General features: G+C 33.2%; 1 protein-coding gene across 1 annotated transcript; it reads right to left on the bottom strand.

The window, feature by feature from the left end:
* Window positions 1-18,265, bottom strand: LOC128992638 (uncharacterized). The gene is made up of 9 exons (XM_054416326.1): window positions 17,959-18,265; window positions 12,247-12,319; window positions 11,365-11,500; window positions 9,470-9,595; window positions 7,723-7,778; window positions 6,631-6,709; window positions 4,574-4,702; window positions 2,273-2,481; window positions 1-830 (listed from the first exon to the last, which is right to left on the bottom strand). The coding sequence occupies exons 1-8, from the start codon at window positions 18,083-18,085 to the stop codon at window positions 2,275-2,277; spliced, it is 933 nt and encodes a 310-aa protein (XP_054272301.1). The 5' UTR covers window positions 18,086-18,265; the 3' UTR covers window positions 1-830; window positions 2,273-2,274.
* Window positions 18,266-19,666: the final 1,401 nt, after the last annotated feature.

The raw sequence follows: 19,666 nt of genomic DNA, 5'->3' as shown, positions 1-19,666 counted from the left end.
TTAGTAAACATTCATTTAATAGACACAAATAAAAAACAAAACATACTTTAAAGCACAGCTTTTAAAAATACCTTATAGAAAACACCAAAAAGGTCTACAAGGCTTAATACCCTTCTTACGACCTTATTCTATAAAATTTATACAAATTCTATACTTTGTTAAGAGTATTATGTAAAAATCCAGTATAAAACTAATTAATAATAAGATCACTGGTTTTTAACCAACAAATAATTGACAACAATACAATACTTCCTATTTTAGGACAATTTCTTAAAAAGCTAATAAAATAAATATTTAAAATATAATATGAAAATAAATTTTAGAAATTCGTAACAAAATCTAAAATACTTTTGATCACTTGTAATATTGAGATTTTGTAAGCATGTTGTAACAATCAATGCAAGCAATGGAATGCATAATCGAGATCAGGAACGCAAACATATAAATACTGCTTGTGCAAAAATTAAACTCCAAAAATATTTAATTTATATCAATAACATCTAACGGTAATCAAAGATCTTTATATTTCATATCTGTAACTCTAGTTATGAAGTATGGATTAAGACAAATTTCCAAAACTGAAAGTTAAAAGAGATCTTAACAGAAATGTTCAACTAATATAATTCAGTTGGTAAAAAATTGTTATTCTAAATCGTGTTTTAAAAGTTATTTGTAAGAAATGAGTATATTTAAAATCATTGTTCTAACATTTGACTAACTAAACAATGCAATAGCTCACTTTTTATTTTTTCATACTTTTCCCTTACACACATAAATCTTAAAAATCTAATGGCTGGCACGTGAAGTGATATCAAAATGCTGAGAAAAACCTGAAACAATAAAATCTTTTAAGTATGGAAACAGAGTGAGAAGAATCAATTCTCAATGCTGATAATGAGGAGGTGAACACATGTAAAAGTAGGAATAATTAGCCTAGCACAGAAAAATTGACTAGGGGTGCAATTTGACTACTTGTGTTAGTATTTACCGATTTCCGTGCAGAGGGGTCCACACGTTTGTTACCGTACTATCTGAGCAGTCTGTTAGTTGCTTTGATGTGAGGAAAAGTTCGACATGAAGCGGGAAACAAAGATCCCTTACGTTCTTTGCAAAATTACGAGTAGACAAACAGCCATCCACACTTGTCGAGTAGTTGCTCGGTGAATGTCGTATGTGCGGTCCTGCCTCAAGAAAATGTTGTACATACAAATCAAATTGAATATTCAATGAAGTTACTTTCTATCTGCTTGCCACTAGTGGTACGGTACACATTGTTTGGAAGCACATCAAATACAGGGTGTCTCTCAAAGAGCTGCTATTTTTTAATTTACATACCAGACGTATCAAACACGCTGCAAACTTGAAACACTGCAGTTATAATAAATACTTATAAAATACCCTGGTCTCATTTTAGTCTGGGTACTCAGAACAAATTGGTAGATCAACAAAACAGGAAAAAAAATTGTTAGCAAGATTTGTACATAGCAATTTATTCGCATCAGATTAAATGAAGGGTTGTAAATGAAATTTATGAATTACCACTATCTTTTAAGTAACATTGTAAAAGAAAATCAAGAATTAATTTGAAATGATTTTGCAAATATAATAACTTTAATATAGCTATATAATTTATAGCTATAATAATATAAAACTTTTACCTACGACTGTTTTTAAGGTAGCCGTTTCAGTTCAGTTCTTAGAATTGAAAAGTTTCACATAACAGCATAGTTTTACTCATAACAACACGGGTACAGACCAATCAGGTTCAAGGATTAAGAGAGAAGTAAAATTTTAATGATTCAAACTTGAACTATTTAGTTAGTTGTTCAGGCCAATTTAATTGTCGAGTGGTGCAATTAATGTTTGGTACAATGTTTCGTTGCATCACTGTCAGCGACAATGAGAGGTTATAAACAAAAACATAACCTCTCTTAGAAGTTATGAGTAGTGATTTTTAGTAATTAAAACGCTGTCGTAGCTAAAGTAGTGTACGCAACTCGCCTAAATACTGTTAACGACACTAAGTTTTAAAATTTTCTACTCTTGTCGTTAACACTATCTTTACGCAATTGTTGCGTAAACTACTATAACAAAACCACACTTATTTATATGTCCTACCAATTTGTCCTGATTGGTCGCAATCACGGGGAACTCGGAGGTGTTTTTTTTGTTCGTTGCAGCTGTGGAGTTTTGAATTTTAGCATTTTGGATATTTCTGGTATATTAATTTTAAAAATACCTTTTCCAGGGACACCCTATAATCCACACAAACCTCTAGAAGTCCTTGTACTTGGGACACAGCTCCTGGTCCTCTGGTGTGCTGACCACCTTAGCGGGATCGACCAGCAGTTGGTCGTAGTAACCGTCCCTGTGCGTCTTCTCGTAGCCGTGCAGAGCGTGTTCCCTGATAAACTCCACGGCCAGCTTGGTGTCCGCGGTGGGCATCAGCATACGCCAGCCCCACGACAACAGCACAAACGGCTATCGGAAAATGAGCATTTAGTGAAATGTTTAAGTTTCTGGATTTGGTAAGTTCTGAAAGATTGTTCAAATTAATGGTTTGGATCTTTGTACATTGAAACCCACACATACAATACCATAAAAATATAGTTTTGCCAAAACAAGATCTGGAAGTATTCAAAACTAAGCCCTCATACTCTGGTGTAATGTTGTTAAAGTTTATTCCCAAAGAAATCAAATAAGATATTAATGGCATTAAAAGTTTAGAGAATTCTCAACAAAGTGTTGGTAGAAAATCCTCTATAGAGAAGTTTATGGACCACTCTACAAAATTAACTTTTTATGAATGTATACAGCTGTATAGTTAAGTACGGTATTTGTATAGGCTAGTATTTATAACCTGACACTGTTTATTGCACAATTTGTACATAATATAAATAAAGATAATTTAAATAAGTTAAATGATCCTCTTGTAGAGTGTAAGGCCCGATTTAACCAAACACTTAAACCGCCGTTAAACCATGCTCTAACTGCAGTTAACTCTTAAATGACGAAATCGGATTTCACCACCCGCCGTTAGAGCTAGTTTAGACTAAACCGTCGTTAGATAATTAACTGCCCAATTTTGACCGGTTAACTTCTTTAATCCTTCGTTAAGTAAATATCAGCTGGCTTTAAGTTTAAAGTTTATATGGAAAGGTGAAATGGTAGAAGAGAATACGGTACGAATTAGCTTTTGAAATTAAGTGATGGCAATGAAGAGTAGCCTATGTTGTTCGCCGAACTAGGTGGATAAGAGAAAGGGTTAATGATTTTAATAACAAAGATGAAATTGATTTTATTATTTGATACAAACTATCAAAACGTTTAGCCTTTTTCATTAAGAAATGAATACAAACCACTGTAGGTAGTGGTTGTGTTTAGGCTATCCCACATAGTGCATTGCTTTAGGTTATCCAACAAGGTTTTTAGTTAAGGAGTATATCTGTGATCAGTGACCGCATTGACCTGATTGGCGATCAAGAGCCGTACTCTTTAACACGTTGGGTGCTGATGACGGGAATTCCCGCCATTGCTTAACATTGAAATAAATGCAATTTTCATGTTCAAACATGTCAACGGCACTTTAAGTGTTAATCCCGGCTAAAAAGAGTGTCCCGGCTCTTCTACCAACATTATCAAATTTATTATTTCATTGTTCTAAAAAATAGGCTCCCTTTTCCTTCTCCCGGTTTTTGGTAACCCTAACCCAACGTTCAAACAATTGTTTTGCGTTTGGTCAGACGTAAGTAAGGCAAAATCTAAACCTAAATTGTCATTATTGTGCCAGTATTTTATAGAAAATAATAATTTCAGTGTTATCTTTGTGTCTCGTCTTGTAATTCTTTTGACTCCAGTTTTTTTTTTACTACTTCAAATGTACCAAACTGGTTAGTGAACAAACAGAATATTGAACAGCCCTGTAAAAAGTTGGATTTTGAGTCTTGACTCAACTGCAAAACTCAACCAATTTGTTCCTCGAATATGTTTGATCAACATTGCTTTGCCTTTATTTGCCTATGTTAATTGTTTTGGTATTTATTCTTGCTTTCTGTTGTTATTTTGCTCAGAATCTATTGTATTCCTGTAAGCTTGCTGTCTCCAGTTTTGTTTTCACAACCTCATAAACACTGATTTATTTTCTAGGTTATGTTTACTTGCTCCCGTAACAGCCCGATATTATGACAGTTCACTGCCACCGCCACCTGGATTTTACTCTAAACTCTCGTTTATAAAACCAGCGTTAGTGTTGACGCGTTTTCGTTGGTGAAACCAGATTTCCTTAACTGTGGTTTAAATCATCGGTTAGTTTTAACCGAAGTTTAACTAAACCATCGTTAGCAAGAATTTGGTGAAATCGGGCCTAAGTTGTATTTTCTTTCCTCGTTTTCCTCACAATAATAGTTGATTGGTGCATACAAAGTTATAGTTTATGTTAAGTAACACTTAAAACAGCCTCAGTAGCTAATGTGAGTTACAACCAAGCCTAATTAGGATTAGTGAAGTTAACTTAAACTCAAACAGTAATGAGCTCTGCATAAGTTCTAATTGGTATACAGTAGTTGGTCGTTACCCTTTCTTTAGGCACAAGACGAGAAGCACTGATGACGTGACGGTACAGACAACTCTTGACAACTTTCTTCAACTTGTTGACGAGAGACGGAGCTGCACAGGGATGATACAGGAAAATAATGCCTCCATGCTGTAAAAATAGAATAGGCTGTTAAAACTACGATGAGCTATACAGAAAAATAATGCCTCCTGCTGTCAAAATAGAATAAGCTGTTAAAACTACCATCAGCCATACAGAAAAATAAAGCATCTGTGATGTCATAATAGAATACGCTGTTAAAACTACGATAAGCTATATAGAAAAATAATGCCTCCATGCTGTAAAAATAGAATAGGCTGTTAAAACTACGATGAGCTATACAGAAAAATAATGCATCTGTGATGTCATAATAGAATAGGCTGTTAAAACTACGATGAGCTATACAGAAAAATAATGCCTCCATGCTGTAAAAATAGAATAGGCTATTAAAACTATGATGAGCTATACAGAAAAATAATGCATCTGTGATGTCTTAACAGAATATTCTGTTTAAAATACAATCGGATATGGAGGAAAATAATGCATCTGTGATGTCATAACATAATAGGCTGTTAAAACTACAATCAGCTATAGACGAAAATAATGCATCTGTGATGTCATAACATAATAGGCTGTTAAAACTACAATCAGCTATAGACGAAAATAATGCATCTGTGATGTCATAACATAATAGGCTGTTAAAACTACAATCAGCTAATAGACGAAAATAATGCATCTGTGATGTCATAACATAATAGGCTGTTAAAACTACAATCAGCTATAGACGAAAATAATGCATCTGTGTTGTTGAAAAAGAAAAGGCTGTTAAAACTACAAACAGCGATATTAAACTTTGATCTTAAAAGAACATAATTCATCGACAGTGAAATTGGATACAGATTCAAAAGTTTGAAAACCTTTCAATATTTCTTTTTTACTACAAACAGCAAGTACCTTCTTTACTAGGCCCAATAATAATGATTGAGAATAATATATGGTTAAAATTTTCCCCAACATAAAAATATGTAAAAGATCTATCAGATTTAATGTACAGACGAGCTTAAACAAATTTGGTAAAACAAATCAGTATGGATTTTACTTTAGGCTGCTATTGTAAAAGGCTTTGAGTTAAGTATATGACTTAACTATTTATATATTAATTTGTTAAGTCAATAAAAATTCACGTAAAAAGGGTTTTGATGAAAAACATTTCCACTACATAATTGCTTAAGTTACATATTTAGCAAATAAGCTTTTTAAAAAATGCCTGTAATTACTTTTTTTTCTAAATAACTTTTAAAACGATCTAAGTATTCGGAAATTTACGATTAGTCAATTATGCAAATCAAACTAAAAAAAATATCAATAGAATAAGTAGACAATCATCTGATCTATTGGTATTTTAACAGGTGTTCAAAGTCAAGTGAATTTAACGGCCATTGTTTCAAGTTCAAACAAGTTTTTCAAGACTTACGTCTTACGTTTTAAGTCTACTTCAAACTTAGGATTTACTTCTGGTAGCTAAATTACAATACGTTCACGGAAAACTAAACTTACATTCATAACCATAACTTCTTTAATAACCTTATTTTCTTTTATATGTAATGTTTTAAACTTCTTAAAATATGCGTCAAAATACTCCCTGACTTTAAAAGGAGTTTTCCTATGTTTCCCAGATTTTCTACACATTTTCCTTACTCCTCCCTTACATTTTCCTTATGGTTGATTTTTCTGCATATTTCCCTGGTTGTTCTATACATTGTCCTTGCTTTCCCACAAATTTCCTAATGGACTTTCCTGGATCCAGACATTTTCATAATTTATATTCAGTCACACTCTTAAGCTTACTTCAACTTAGGGTGAGCTCAAGAATAGTACGTGATTATAATAGACAATAGATGAATAATAAAGTAGGGAACAAATTCTTGTTCTTGTAAAATAAAATTGTTTTAGCTACATCATAGCTTTTTTTTGAACCAATATTCTACTCTTCCTATGATTTTTAGACATTTTCCCACATAAATTTCCCCGATTCTTACCTCCATGTTGTGAAGGTATCGCTGGGGAGGTAGGTACTTATATTCACCATACTTGGCCCACGCTGGTCGATGAGGTCCGCTGAAACAGGGATACCAACAGTAAAAAACCACAAAAAATCCTACTTTTCTTCATATTTTAAAATCCATGTTAGTTTTGAATTGTAGTTATAGATCGTGTCAATAAGGATGGAATTTTTGGGAATGAGACAAAGGTTCCCAACAACACTGAAAGTCACACCACTAGACGCTGGTATCAAATTGATCCAAGGGCACTTAATTGCCGAGATGTTAAAAAGAGGATTAGTGGATAAAAACACTCAAACTTTGTTTTAAAAATATTCCTTTCACAACTAATCACATTTTTATAGTGAAGGTGTGGCTTGGCTCGCATTGCAGTGCAAGAGTGCTCGTGTGAAAAAAGCTCAGGATCTATCGAAGACAATGTTTTCTTACGTAGGCTTTGCCGGCCGGTGTCATCAGAGTTCATGGTGGTGTTTTTTGGCGTCAACCGCATCGTCACCAATAGACTGTTGCCAGACGTTTCACTCTTACTCTGAAGTGGCATCTTCAGTGGCTAACTTCAGTAGCTAGAACTGATGATGCCACTTCACATTAAGTGAAACGTCTAAAAACAGTGTATTATGGTGAATATTCTATCCAAGGTTTAGATGTATTTCTTAAGAGTAAAACAAAAAAATTGAATTTGGGTTGCGGTAAAAATAAAATGTTAATAGGAAAAATTAGTATTTTCCAATGTCTAACCTTTCCAAATTTTGGTTAAATAATGTTAGGAGAGTTCCATATCACATTAACCATATAGATTTACGATTGATAAGCACCCGTATATTTTTATATCGAGCTATGGTAACCTCACTTAACCTGACTAAACACATAATGATACAAAAAATTACTTGGGACAATATTTTGAATTGTAGATAATTTTAGAATAAAAAATTGGGACAAGATTTACATTTAAGATATAATCAGCCTAAAATGTGATTTTTTCCCTATAATTCCAGGTAAAAATTAAATTTGAATTAGGTGTATTTAAAAAAAAACAATTGGCATTATAAAAAAAACGACAGTACTTACAATGTGAGCAGAGGATGTTCATACGGAATTTCAGACTTCATACAAACATGTCTGGCCTGGAACAGAAAGGAATTTAGAGCTAAAATGGCTCAATTTAGTTTCAGAACCGAGAAATCAGCTGGTATAAGTCATCAGCTGATTATTCAATTATCAGTCTGTCTTTCATAATGTAGTATAGACCTAAAAATTTGTGAAAAGTCAATAAATAACAAATTGTGTTGAGAGTAGGATCAATTAATATTAGCCTTCTGATTAACAATATGTTGTAAGTTTCGAAAACAGTAGTCACATGAAATGTAAGCTTAAGCTAAATTAAAAGTCAGCAGAAACCTTTTTTGAAGCCGATAGCTTAAAATGTTAACTTATATAGTAACCTTAAAGGAATTGAGACTAAAATTATTTGAATATTTTTTGTAATGCTGTCGATGTTTAAAATAGCAACACAGAAGTGATTTTGAAAACAAAACTTAAAAGATCAAATTATAATATAGCTTATGCGTTATCAATTGAAAATATAGTTAATCACATGAGTAAAGTGGCTTTTTGTTTCATTCATTTCTCTGCCTTGACCTTCATTCAATTTTAATCTTCTATAAAGATTTTCTTTTGTTCCAAATTATAAAATGAAAATATTACAACACTGATAAGCAATACAAAAATAATACTAGTGAATAAGAACATATAAAAACCGAGAATAATCTAGCACACAGTGCAAAGAATCACTCCTTTGACAGTTTACTTCATGCATTGCATTATTGAATATTACATCAAGTGACTTGGCAAAATCCTTAAATGGTTTCAACGTTTCAACAAGTTCTTTTGTCGAGGATTTCGTAGGCAGGTATTGGCAAACATTAATAATTTACAAGCCATATGCAACAATGACTTTTAGTTTCGTTGAATCATTCAGCTAAAAGTGCCGAGGCCGCAACTTTCACTAAGATTAAGATATTCACTTACAGTTAACTGACTGATCTAGCTCGTGTGCTTTTGACAAGGTTTTTTAAACGCAAAAGTAAAAATAATCCGTAAAACGCCTACATGAAGAAACAACCTTAAATGGAGAACACTAACATTATTTTTTAAATTGTCCACAGTCTGATCTGGAATTAACGTTTTAGGCAATCAAGTTAAACTTAGTGGCTGGCAAGGATTGGCTAGGTCCAAAGGACCTCCGAAGAGAATATGCTGTCCAGTCAATGGTGTTTGGTCAATATCTCTACATTTCGTAATTGATTTTTGTTCAAGAGGTTGGCCTCTTTTACCTTGCAATTGTCAGTAAACATGGGCCACAAAAGCCTGTGCATGGTACGTATCCAGCAAAGCAAGAGGTGAGCCAGTACAGTACAAGGGTGAACTTTACTGATTAAACGTAGTGGCAGGTACCAGATATTATATGATCAAAATATGTTCTATATCCTATCCATGCAAAATCCAAACTGTGGGAATAATTCAATAGAAACCAAAACATCATATGCTAGGGACAGCATATTTCTTCCTTCTTCCTGTGACAAGAACAAAGACTCTACAACTGAAGTAGTTGAGCTAGTTCCAAAAATTCGATTTTTCACGTGTTTATATATGTTTCACTTATTTCATAGGTAAAACTTGACCGGAACAAAAACAATCGGATAAGTGTAGCCACCCCTCACAAATTCGGAGCGGAACGGACCGAATCGGACAAAGTGTAGCCCTAACTTTAACTGTTCTCTAAAGTCGATTTCAAGATTTAATCTCATCTACTCACAATGTACATAGGAGGAATGTGCTCCTGCTCCAATGTAGCCTTCAAGGAAGTGTCCGGTTCTAGATAGTCTCCTTCGGCACAAATGTAGTCCATATCATTGTTGTTCCAATCCACTGTCAGGTTGGACTGAAAATAAAATAATTCATTACAAAAATAATAAGCACGATAGTCTTCTATTGTTATGGTTTTTGACTATTGACTATTTCAGACAGAATAATACTAATGGAACAAGAGAGATGTTGTGGTGTTTGAGATGTTAAGAAGTTGTTTAAAACTTGAACCATCGCTGGCGGCTGGATAAAGGTAGTATATAAATACAGTAGGTGTTCTTCCTTATTTGTTCTTTATTTCAAAGGTAACGAATAAATCGAAATTCATACCATCCTTGATTTCGAAATGGGAAAAATGTTTGAGTTAGGCCTAATTTGTGTTATAATCAATAGATTATCTTTCATCATGTTTCCTTTGGAAATAATTACCTGTTTTGTAACAATTTGGCTTCACACAATCAATTTACTAAGTAGCAAGTATCCTTCAGATATTCATAAAATATCAGACATGATCGGTCAGAAAGTATAATATGAAGATTAATGACGAATAAATCTTGTTAGACATTGTTTATTACTACTTGAGTCCTTGAAGATTTGACCTTCAGGACAAGTAATAAACCTAGCGAGTTTACTCTTTGTGGTTTGACCTTCAGGGACTTTTCTCATACTATTTCTCATGCCAACCTGCGACCTTGGCAAGTTGCAGCAGAATTCCTTTGTCACTTGTTTCTAGACCAGAGTACGCACTAGGAAGTCAATTATATAACTTTACTGCATTTTCAGAAGCTAATGAAGTGTAAAACAATTTTTTGAGTTGGTAGAAACTAAAATTATGTGGATATCAGGAATAATATTTAATTTCCATTTTCCATATTCAGGAAGTAAATAGTTTTTGTGTTTAGAAAACGATATAAATTATTTCTAGGTTAGCTAGCATAATGTTTGTTTTCTATTATAAATGCACACATTGTGATTTTAAACTTTAAAATTTTGAATTTTACTATTTTTTAGTATTCAATTTTTTAGATAATGGTTCAAATGTATAGTGTCTAGCCTACTATTATTTTTTTACAAATATAAAATAGTTTGTCCCATGTAGGGTAATCCAAATTGGTAGATCTACACAAATTTGGATCACATGACCAGACCAAAATGGATAGATGAATTTGTTCCTGTTTACTCTAGACACAATCTAAAGCTGAGAAAAAGTCACCCACTTATGAATTTTTATATTTTTTAATAAGCTTTTTTTGAAACTCAAAACTAAAATCAATTGTAATTTTTTAAATCAAACCTATATTTTCTTCCTTCAATAACATATTACAGGATATGCCTGTTTTTTTTTTTGTTTTTTTTTTATAATGAACAAGTGTGTTTTAACATTAATATTCTAAATATGATTTGTTAAAGTATAATGATTATTTTTTTCATTTATTTAACATTGATGTATATGAATTTTAATAAATTTCCACACTCTACCAATCAGGTTAATCAACTCTGTGATGTTTAAGGGCAAGGTCAATAGAATACCGGAACAGAAAAACTGGTTCCACAGCTTAGAAGGATTAAAAATCACATCAGTTCTTTTCCATTACGATTTTATGGAGCTATGTAGCATTGAGATTTGGAGATGGTGTGTGCATTTTGAATTCCCTAGGTAAAACATACCATAGCCATTCAAATATAAATATATAACTTCCAAAGAAGAATCATTATTTATTTATTTTCTGTTATTTGGGATTGTATAAATATATAACACTTTCAGCTCTCTGAAAAGATTTAAATTTAATAAATTAAGAAAGATCTGAACTAGCAAATAAATGTCTCGTATAGAATTCTACTTACCTTTCCGTCGTCACAAGTACTGTTAATCATTTTCCACATGTTATTGCCGTCCATTCCGCCGCCGGAACCCCCAGTTTTGGGTGCTTCTGTAGGCTTTTCAGGGAACCATTTTCCAGTCCATGATTCAACAGGCTCTCTGTGTGAATCAAAGAAGCAATTAAAATTTAACATCTGCACAGTTACTAAGTTAACTATAATTCAATGGTGGTGATAAAAAGCATAAACCAAAACTACAAAACTACATCCTACTAATATTATAAATGAGAAAGTTTGGATGTATGGATGTATGGATGTATGGATGTATGTTTGTGACAAGTGAACGCGAAAAATACTGGTCGGATTGGGCTGAAATTTGGCATGATGATAGCTCACATTCCCGATTAACATATAGGCATATTCTTATTTCAAAAATCCTTTCGGGCTCCGCCCCAGTGGCTCTGGAGTTTCCCATGTTAACCATATGAGAAATGGAATTATTGAAACAGCTGTTTCAATTAAACAAGTTGGTTCTGTTCTATGATGTTCAATAGCATTAAAGTTACAAGGATTACTAACAGGGTGCAGCACTATTATTTCTTTTACATTTATGACAACAGCTAATTTGCAACCAAAAGGTGAGTGAGCGTAGCGAACGAGCTAACCTGAAGGCAAGTGAGCGCAGCGAACGAGCTCCAACCTAAAGTTGAGTGAGCGTAGCGGACGAGCTCCAACCTTAAGGTGAGTGAGCGTAGCGAACAAACTTCAACCAGGACGTGATTGAGCCATGCGAACGAGATAATCTTGAAAATTAAGAAGTTAAACGGGGCAAAGCCCGCGGGTTACAGCTAGTTATATCATAACTCTAAAAATAATTCTAAAAAGTCCCACTAGAAAAATACTTACGGCTTGATATCAACATCCCTTCGAGTTTTTTGCTCTAGATCTTTTTTTATTTCGTCAAGATCAGCGCTGACCCCTGAAAAAATTAAAACAAATTATTGCTCGGAGAATCTAAGATATTTTTAGTACTGTATTACAGTACTGAAGTACATAAATAGGCTATAAGAAGAAACCTAACACATTTAATCTGTTAGACGTGGATGAAGACTTTAAGTATCAAGTTAGTAAGTATCAATGACAAATTAACGAGTTTGAATTATTTGTTTATTACCAATGTTTATACTGAAAGTATTTTATTTATTTATTTTTTTACTAAATATATCAAAAGCACTCAATGGAATGTCATATTTAAATTTAAAATAGTACTTTTTAGTGCCAGTCATCTTGTCCCTGAAATGTAAGTCGTCACAACAACTGGCTTTGCAGGAAGCAAACATAAAACGCAAGATAAATTTGAAGGTGATTGAAGAGAATATAGGCTATCAACTTGGAACCAATCAAGGAAGAGGAAGGGCAATAACCTGTCCGTTGATGTCCTTGAGTGATGTAACCTCGGAGTAAACAACATAACAACATATAAAAACATAGTTTTTTTTTTTTCGCTTAGCCAACATTATATACTGTAAACCACAATCTCACTAAAAATGTGGTTTTTAGACGTTCTACTATTTCAAATTAAATGTTGCACCATATTACACTTTGTAATAATACATTAAAACAATAGGTCTAGAAAAGTTACCCATTCACTAACCTCCACTACTGTATATTAACTTCCCCAGCCAGTTTATTTTTCAAAATTATTTTCTCTTGTCTTTCTGTAGAGAAAGGTTCAAAATACACCATAAAAAAGGAAATTTCTTTACTGTAACAGTGGTACCACCCATTTCTCAGTACTTTAGTAAAAATATGTTCTTGGCTGTGATTTTTTAAACATATGCCTACCATGTTTAGCAGTTTTATGAGGCGTATGTTACATGGTGCAAATATTACTTTGCTCAAAAATGTTTGGTCACTTGTGTGCTAAATTACATTGATCCCTTTGTGATGTGAAAAGTTCATTTATGAATAATAAAATAAAAGCTTGAAATCTTAGCTTAGCAAATTATTCTAAACTGTTATTACGCATTTTTCCATTCTCACCTACAATACGGTGTTCTCTTATGGGGTAAACTCTGTAGGAGCAAAAACCGTTTTCAAATGGCAAAGGAAAGCAGTTAGGTGCATTAAAGGAACAATGCCCAGGGAAGATTGTAAAGCAGATTTTAAGGCCTTAAATATCCTAACCCTTCCTTAATATTTATACATTTTAAATTGCTTATTATACGTAAAAGAGAATATAGACCAGTATAACATACAATCTGACATACATGCACATTACACAAGAAATAGCCATCATCTCAACTTACCACTTACAAGACTTACACTTATACACAATAGCTAGGCCTACAAATAAAATTTTTTAATAAATTGCCTCCTTCTGCAGTAACGATTCCAATAAAAAAGTTTAAAACAATCCTTGATTCATGGTTAAAATTAAAATGTTTTTACTCTGTAGATAAGTTCTTGTCCTTGGAGGTTTTTATTTATGGAGGCTTTATTATTTTTATTTATTATTGGAGGTTTTATTTATGTTTTTAAATAATTTATGATCAAGATTCCTGTTATTTATTCTATGACTATGTTCAATGCTTTAATGATAAGATACCATTTGGCAATGTCAATTGCATTTGTAGAGCTGAAAGACAATAAAGAGATTTGATTTGATTAGCTTTCAATTTTGAAGCAAGAACCTTCCCTGGCCTATTAAAGACCTCCGTTGAAAAACCACTGTATAAAAAGGCATACCAACCACTTGCGATAACTACTGACCTATCACTCTAGTTTCAACCAGTTCAAAACTATTTAAAAAAGTAGTAATAACAAGATTAATACAATATTTAGAAAGAAATAATATTATGTTTAAGAACCAATTTGGATTCTTAAAAGGGAAATCAACCACTCATGCAATGTTTTTACACTTATAACAAAAGTAGTATGGGATCTTGACTCAGGAGAAAATGCTTTAGGGCTTTTCTTTGACCTGAGCAAGGCCTTTGATACTGTAAATAATGATATGCTCATCAATAAACTAGAATCTATTGGAGTGAGGGGGCTGGCACAGGGGGTTATCCTCATACCTTCGAACGAGGGAACAATTCGTTGAGGTCAGAGGTATAACTTAGACAGTTCTGGATGTGCTCGGCCCTTTGTCTCCTCTCAGGACATCGTCACTTGTGGGGTTCCCCAGGGATCTGTCACAAACACCTGTCAGAAACACCTGTGCTGTTTCTGATTTTTATCAATGAACTGCCTTCAAGTGTTGAGGCTGGGGAGATCTGTCTTTTTGCGGATGACACGTCTTTAGCCCTGTCTGGCTCAACTTCCGAGGAATTGGAATTAAAATCGTTTATTGAAGCAAATAACATAAAGCAGTGGTTTGACACCAATTTATTAAATCTCAACTTCAACAAAACTTAATTGTTCCATTTTTCAATCCGAGGCAATCCACACACAACTATCCTTTTAGACAACGTGGAAATTGAGTCGACAGAAGGTGTTCCTTGGTTTAATATTAGACAAACACCTTAGTTTTTATGACCATGCCGACAGTGTGTGTATGAGTGATATTTCCGGCATCTTTCTTTTAAGATAATTGTCAAATTTTTCTGATCAGAACGTCCTTATGACGATAGCCTATAATGGGGTAATTTTCCCTCATTTAGTATACACAATGCCGACATGGGGATGTGTTTGATCAAAATATATTCATAAACAAGCAAACTACAACATTTGACAATATTCTCCATAAGAATAACATGGGAATTTTTAATTTACAATTTTTTTAATTTTCTCCGAAGTTACTAATAATCGAACAAAAATACTGTTATATACTAAATTATTTGTTTTTTAAGCTCTTTAAAAAGGTCTAAAGAAAAATTGGGAAATTTTGTGTTTTGAGGGTCAAAAGTGAGAAAAACCAATTTTTACCCCATAAAACCCCCCGTAAAGCCCCGTTCCCATGGTCCGATCGTGCTGGTTCGCGAACTCATTCAAGTTTATCACGCTTTACACCTTTGAACCAAATTTCATCAAAATCGGACAAAAATTACTCAAGTTATCGCGTTCACATATATAAAAATTTGAACGAATAGTGTTTTTGGCCTCTGGGGACATCAATATGAAAAAGTAAATCGGTCCCGGGTCTAGGTCTTACCGTGCCACCTACGGTAATAGCTACTTCCCTATAGGGAAATTCGCTAAAACGTACATTTTCATGTCCCTGGCCTTTTACTTCGTAGATACTGGATTTGTAGTTTATTATTATGTGTTTTAATATTTTTTGGGACGGGGGCAACATGTTACACACATTTATTTGGTTTTAAATAGGTTCTAGGTATTTTTTTTGTATTTTTAAAGTCTCAAAATTCACGACCATGACGTGTCTCTAGGGTACATTTTCCAACTTTCACGCTGTTTTTAGACTAATTATTCATGCCGAAATATATAAAGCCATATTTTTATGTCATCAATCATTATTAAACTTACAAAAAAGGAGCATATTATAATTTTATCGTCATTAAAAACTGACTACCATGACAAAATAAGTCTGTCCCTCGATTTGGCGTCACGACCATTTGGGAAAAAATTTCAACTTTGGAGCACGACAGTGGCAAGCCTGGCGTCGATGGAGTCAGTTGGATTTAGAGACTAGTTCGGGGTGTACGTCAGGATTGTAGTGCCGGTCGTTTCGAGTTGAAAGGAGGAATTACAAGATTAATAAAGGAAAGATTGTGTTTTTGTAATTTTGGTGTGTCCATGACCGTATGTAGTCATTCGATGAAGTAGACATGGTGTTAATTTTTGTTTATAAGATATTTCAATTGCTAGATTAATCTAGAAGTCCACTTTGTATCCTCGAACATGAGGTGCAGGGCTACTGCCAGAACATAGCCAAATAACACGTAATTTCACGACCAAAGTTTCACGACCATCGCAGGTTTTTTCACGACCAATCCAGCCTTATGGATTATAGTGTGTTTGGTCGTGACAATAACATTAATATAATTGTAAATTGAACAGTTTAGTTCAATTGAAACACATATTTTTATTATAACTAACAGTATAATTGAAGGATTGTTTAGAAATATTTAGATTATTTCAGAAAACTCACGACCGTACCACTTGTCCCTGACCATCACGTTTATGATTTCTATCATACAAATTTCAAAAATTATAATATCGTCATATTTCAATGTTTTATACACAAAAGAAGCACACCTCTATACAAACATAACGATTTTTCGGGTCTCAGGTAAGTTTTTTCGGAGTTATACAAACTTAAAAAGATTTTATTGGCTTTTTTTCAATTTTTTGAGTTTTTTTATTTTTTTCTAGAAAGACCAAATATAACAAAAGCTCAGTGAACTTTTTATTGTATAATGGTCATAAAAGTAAATTAGTTTATAGCAAAACATAGTTATAAAAATAATATTAACTATTTTTAATATTCATTTAAACGTCTGTTATCGTTGTGACAGGATTTTGTGTTTTTCCACTAAAGATGCTCTTTTAAAAAAAACTACCAAAGATATTGCGTTACCATGGACATTTTATGAAACTTAAAATGTTAATGAAATAAAAATAATAATAAAAGTTTTGAAAAAAGGGGGAAAAAATTTGCAAAGTGCTTTTTCTGAAAACGTACGTTTTTAAATTTTCACTCATCTACATCCTTGAAACACTCTTTTATGAAAAATAACATTTCCATTTTTTCATGTTCCAGATCTTATTTGCGAAACAGTCTTAATCTGCATACCACAGCATTCAAGCACCTTTTTCAAAAAACATTTTTGTTGTAACGGTAGCCTATAGGTAGTGTTTTTCAATGCATTGCCAACCCGTCTCAAAATTGATTCAAAACCTGTTATTTTTTTTAAATCACTTCAAAAATTACTGGTGTCCAAGTGTTCCTACCGTGTCCGTGATTTTATTGCTGATGGGTAGTCATGGCCATATGGTATGCTTGGTTCATGAATTGATTAAATGTAAATATTGTTTAGTTTAATAGTTATTTTATAGTTTATAAGACAATCTGTATTTTTATGTATATTGACTTATGCATTAATGTAAATCTGGCCAAATAAATGACTTAAGTTATGACTTCGGCCGATGACTAAATTTTTAGGCTTATACAATGTACAACCATCTTTAAAATTACAATTATAAATACAAATTACGGTTATACAATTGTTTGGTAACCGTTTATTTGGAGATCTAAAATCCTTACAAAACATGACTACTTATTCTTACTTAGTCGCTGCCACTACAGACAGCAACTAAGTTACAGCGACTATTATAGTCCCACTGTAATAGGCAGTTCTACCCCTTGAAGGGTTAACCTCTGAGAGTTATACCTAGGCTGAAAAAATATACATGATCTTCAGATTTTAGAGCCCAAGTTAACTAAGTTGAAAGTCGAGCTGCATGAAGAATTCAACCACAAATTATATTTGCTAGAAAATGGTATAACTTATGTATTGATTTTGTGAACAAGAATTAAGTTACTTCAGCAGACATTTTATTTGGCGAATAGGCTATTATTGACAAGGGAAACTAGGTTATGGACAACTTCTTTAACTTAGGACTAATATTCTATAATAGAACAAAATCACTCACCCTTCATTTTTTCATCGAGTGCGGCACTCAGATCAGGAAAAGCATAAGTTGTTGATAGAACTACAACAGATAATATAAACAAAGACCGCATATTGAAGACACAGATTACCATCGCGACTACAACCATAAACTCAGTATGAACTGATCTGAATGCTTAGAGACACCGGTTCTCTTTATATACCCCTCCTACTCCCGTGCCATCAGTTGATCCGTTGACTATTCAATTAAAGAATACAAAGGACCAAGACTCGTTGGACTGGTTTTGCAGGTTAATGATATCCATCGTTGTGCCAAAGTCTATGGATGGACTAAGGAGTGTTTTTCATTGTTGTTTTTGTTCGCGAGGGCGATTGACATGACAGCGTGACAGGTGGCGAGAATAGTTTTTGTTTATATCAGCTGTAATTTGACATTTTTACAGACTATTCAATTGTGTTAACAAAGACTAACAACAGACCTAAAGCAAAACGTAGTAGAATGTTTATGGCAAGCAAATCCGATGATTTTATTTTAATGAATTTACTTAAAAACACTAATACGTACACTTTTTTAATAAATAGTAATTCTTTACTAAATTGCAAGGCGTTCATCAAAAAACTTTAAATGCTAATTTATGTTGTTATTTTCCCTGGCTGTAGAAACAGACGGTCTCGGTTAGTAACAACGCTAAACACAAGACATCTAACTCCATTCAACACTCATAATTTCGTTTACATTTGGGTTCAAATTACTTTTGTAGTGTCCCATATAAATTGATGAAGATAAAAATATATCTGTTGTACAAAAATAAAACAATCAACTAATTGACTAAGCCAAATACTTGTCCTAAATTTATAACCAAAACGCAAATAACAAATGAAAAATCTCCCCTAATAACAATATAAAAACATTTTGTTGACGCAAGCGCTCAAACTCCACTAACTCACAAAGACACAGATAAGCTTCATTTTATTGGACGAAAAGTCTGCGGATACCATGGATAAGACGTATAGTCTATGCTTATATCATTCAAAGCCAAAGATTCTACGATTATCTTGCTATCATTTTCAGCAATACCCACCTAGGTGGTACCACTGGTACCTTACTCTAAACTCAAAACTTATGATCATTTTAAACATGTCAATAAGTATCACTTCAAAAATCTAAATATAACAGTTTTTGCAATAAATAGCATGTATAGCTAAAAGAGACAGCATACAATGTGAGCCAGTTGTGCCACATAGTTACAATACAAGACATAAAAAGGATGTAACTTCAACCTATAAGCTGGAATTCTCCTAAAACAAACTGACTTTTGCTGGATCACTAATTCTAAGGAAATGCCTGCCTATATAAAGGAGGAATCAATTGTAAATTATTTAAAGCTAAATTTAAAAAAATTATATTGAATTGGAAAGGCACCTTATACAATGGAGGAAATCATTGAATAAATATTCATACTTAAAATATATTTATATCCAGGCTAGTTTAGTACTTTGACACTATTTTTGTACCCATGTACATGTAGGGAAAATAAAGATGTTTTGATTTGAAGTATGTGTAGCTCCTGGACCTGGGCAGCTACTAATACTGTCAGTGACGGTTCTAGGACCAAAGGGAGAGGGCTAGATTCAAGATTCAAATAGTGGTAGTAATAGAGGGCTACCTGGTGGTTTAGGGTTTCCCAAGAAAGGAGTGGGGTCTGGAGGTCATCCTCCTGTAAAATGTT

Source organism: Macrosteles quadrilineatus, unplaced genomic scaffold (assembly GCF_028750875.1).
Source record: "Macrosteles quadrilineatus isolate MER2022 unplaced genomic scaffold, UCM_ALF_1.0 Scaffold_1__1_contigs__length_201487025, whole genome shotgun sequence".
NCBI lineage: Eukaryota > Metazoa > Arthropoda > Insecta > Hemiptera > Cicadellidae > Macrosteles > Macrosteles quadrilineatus.
The sequence above is the reverse complement of the archived record's forward strand: the minus strand, read 5'-3'. Positions and strand labels throughout refer to the sequence as shown.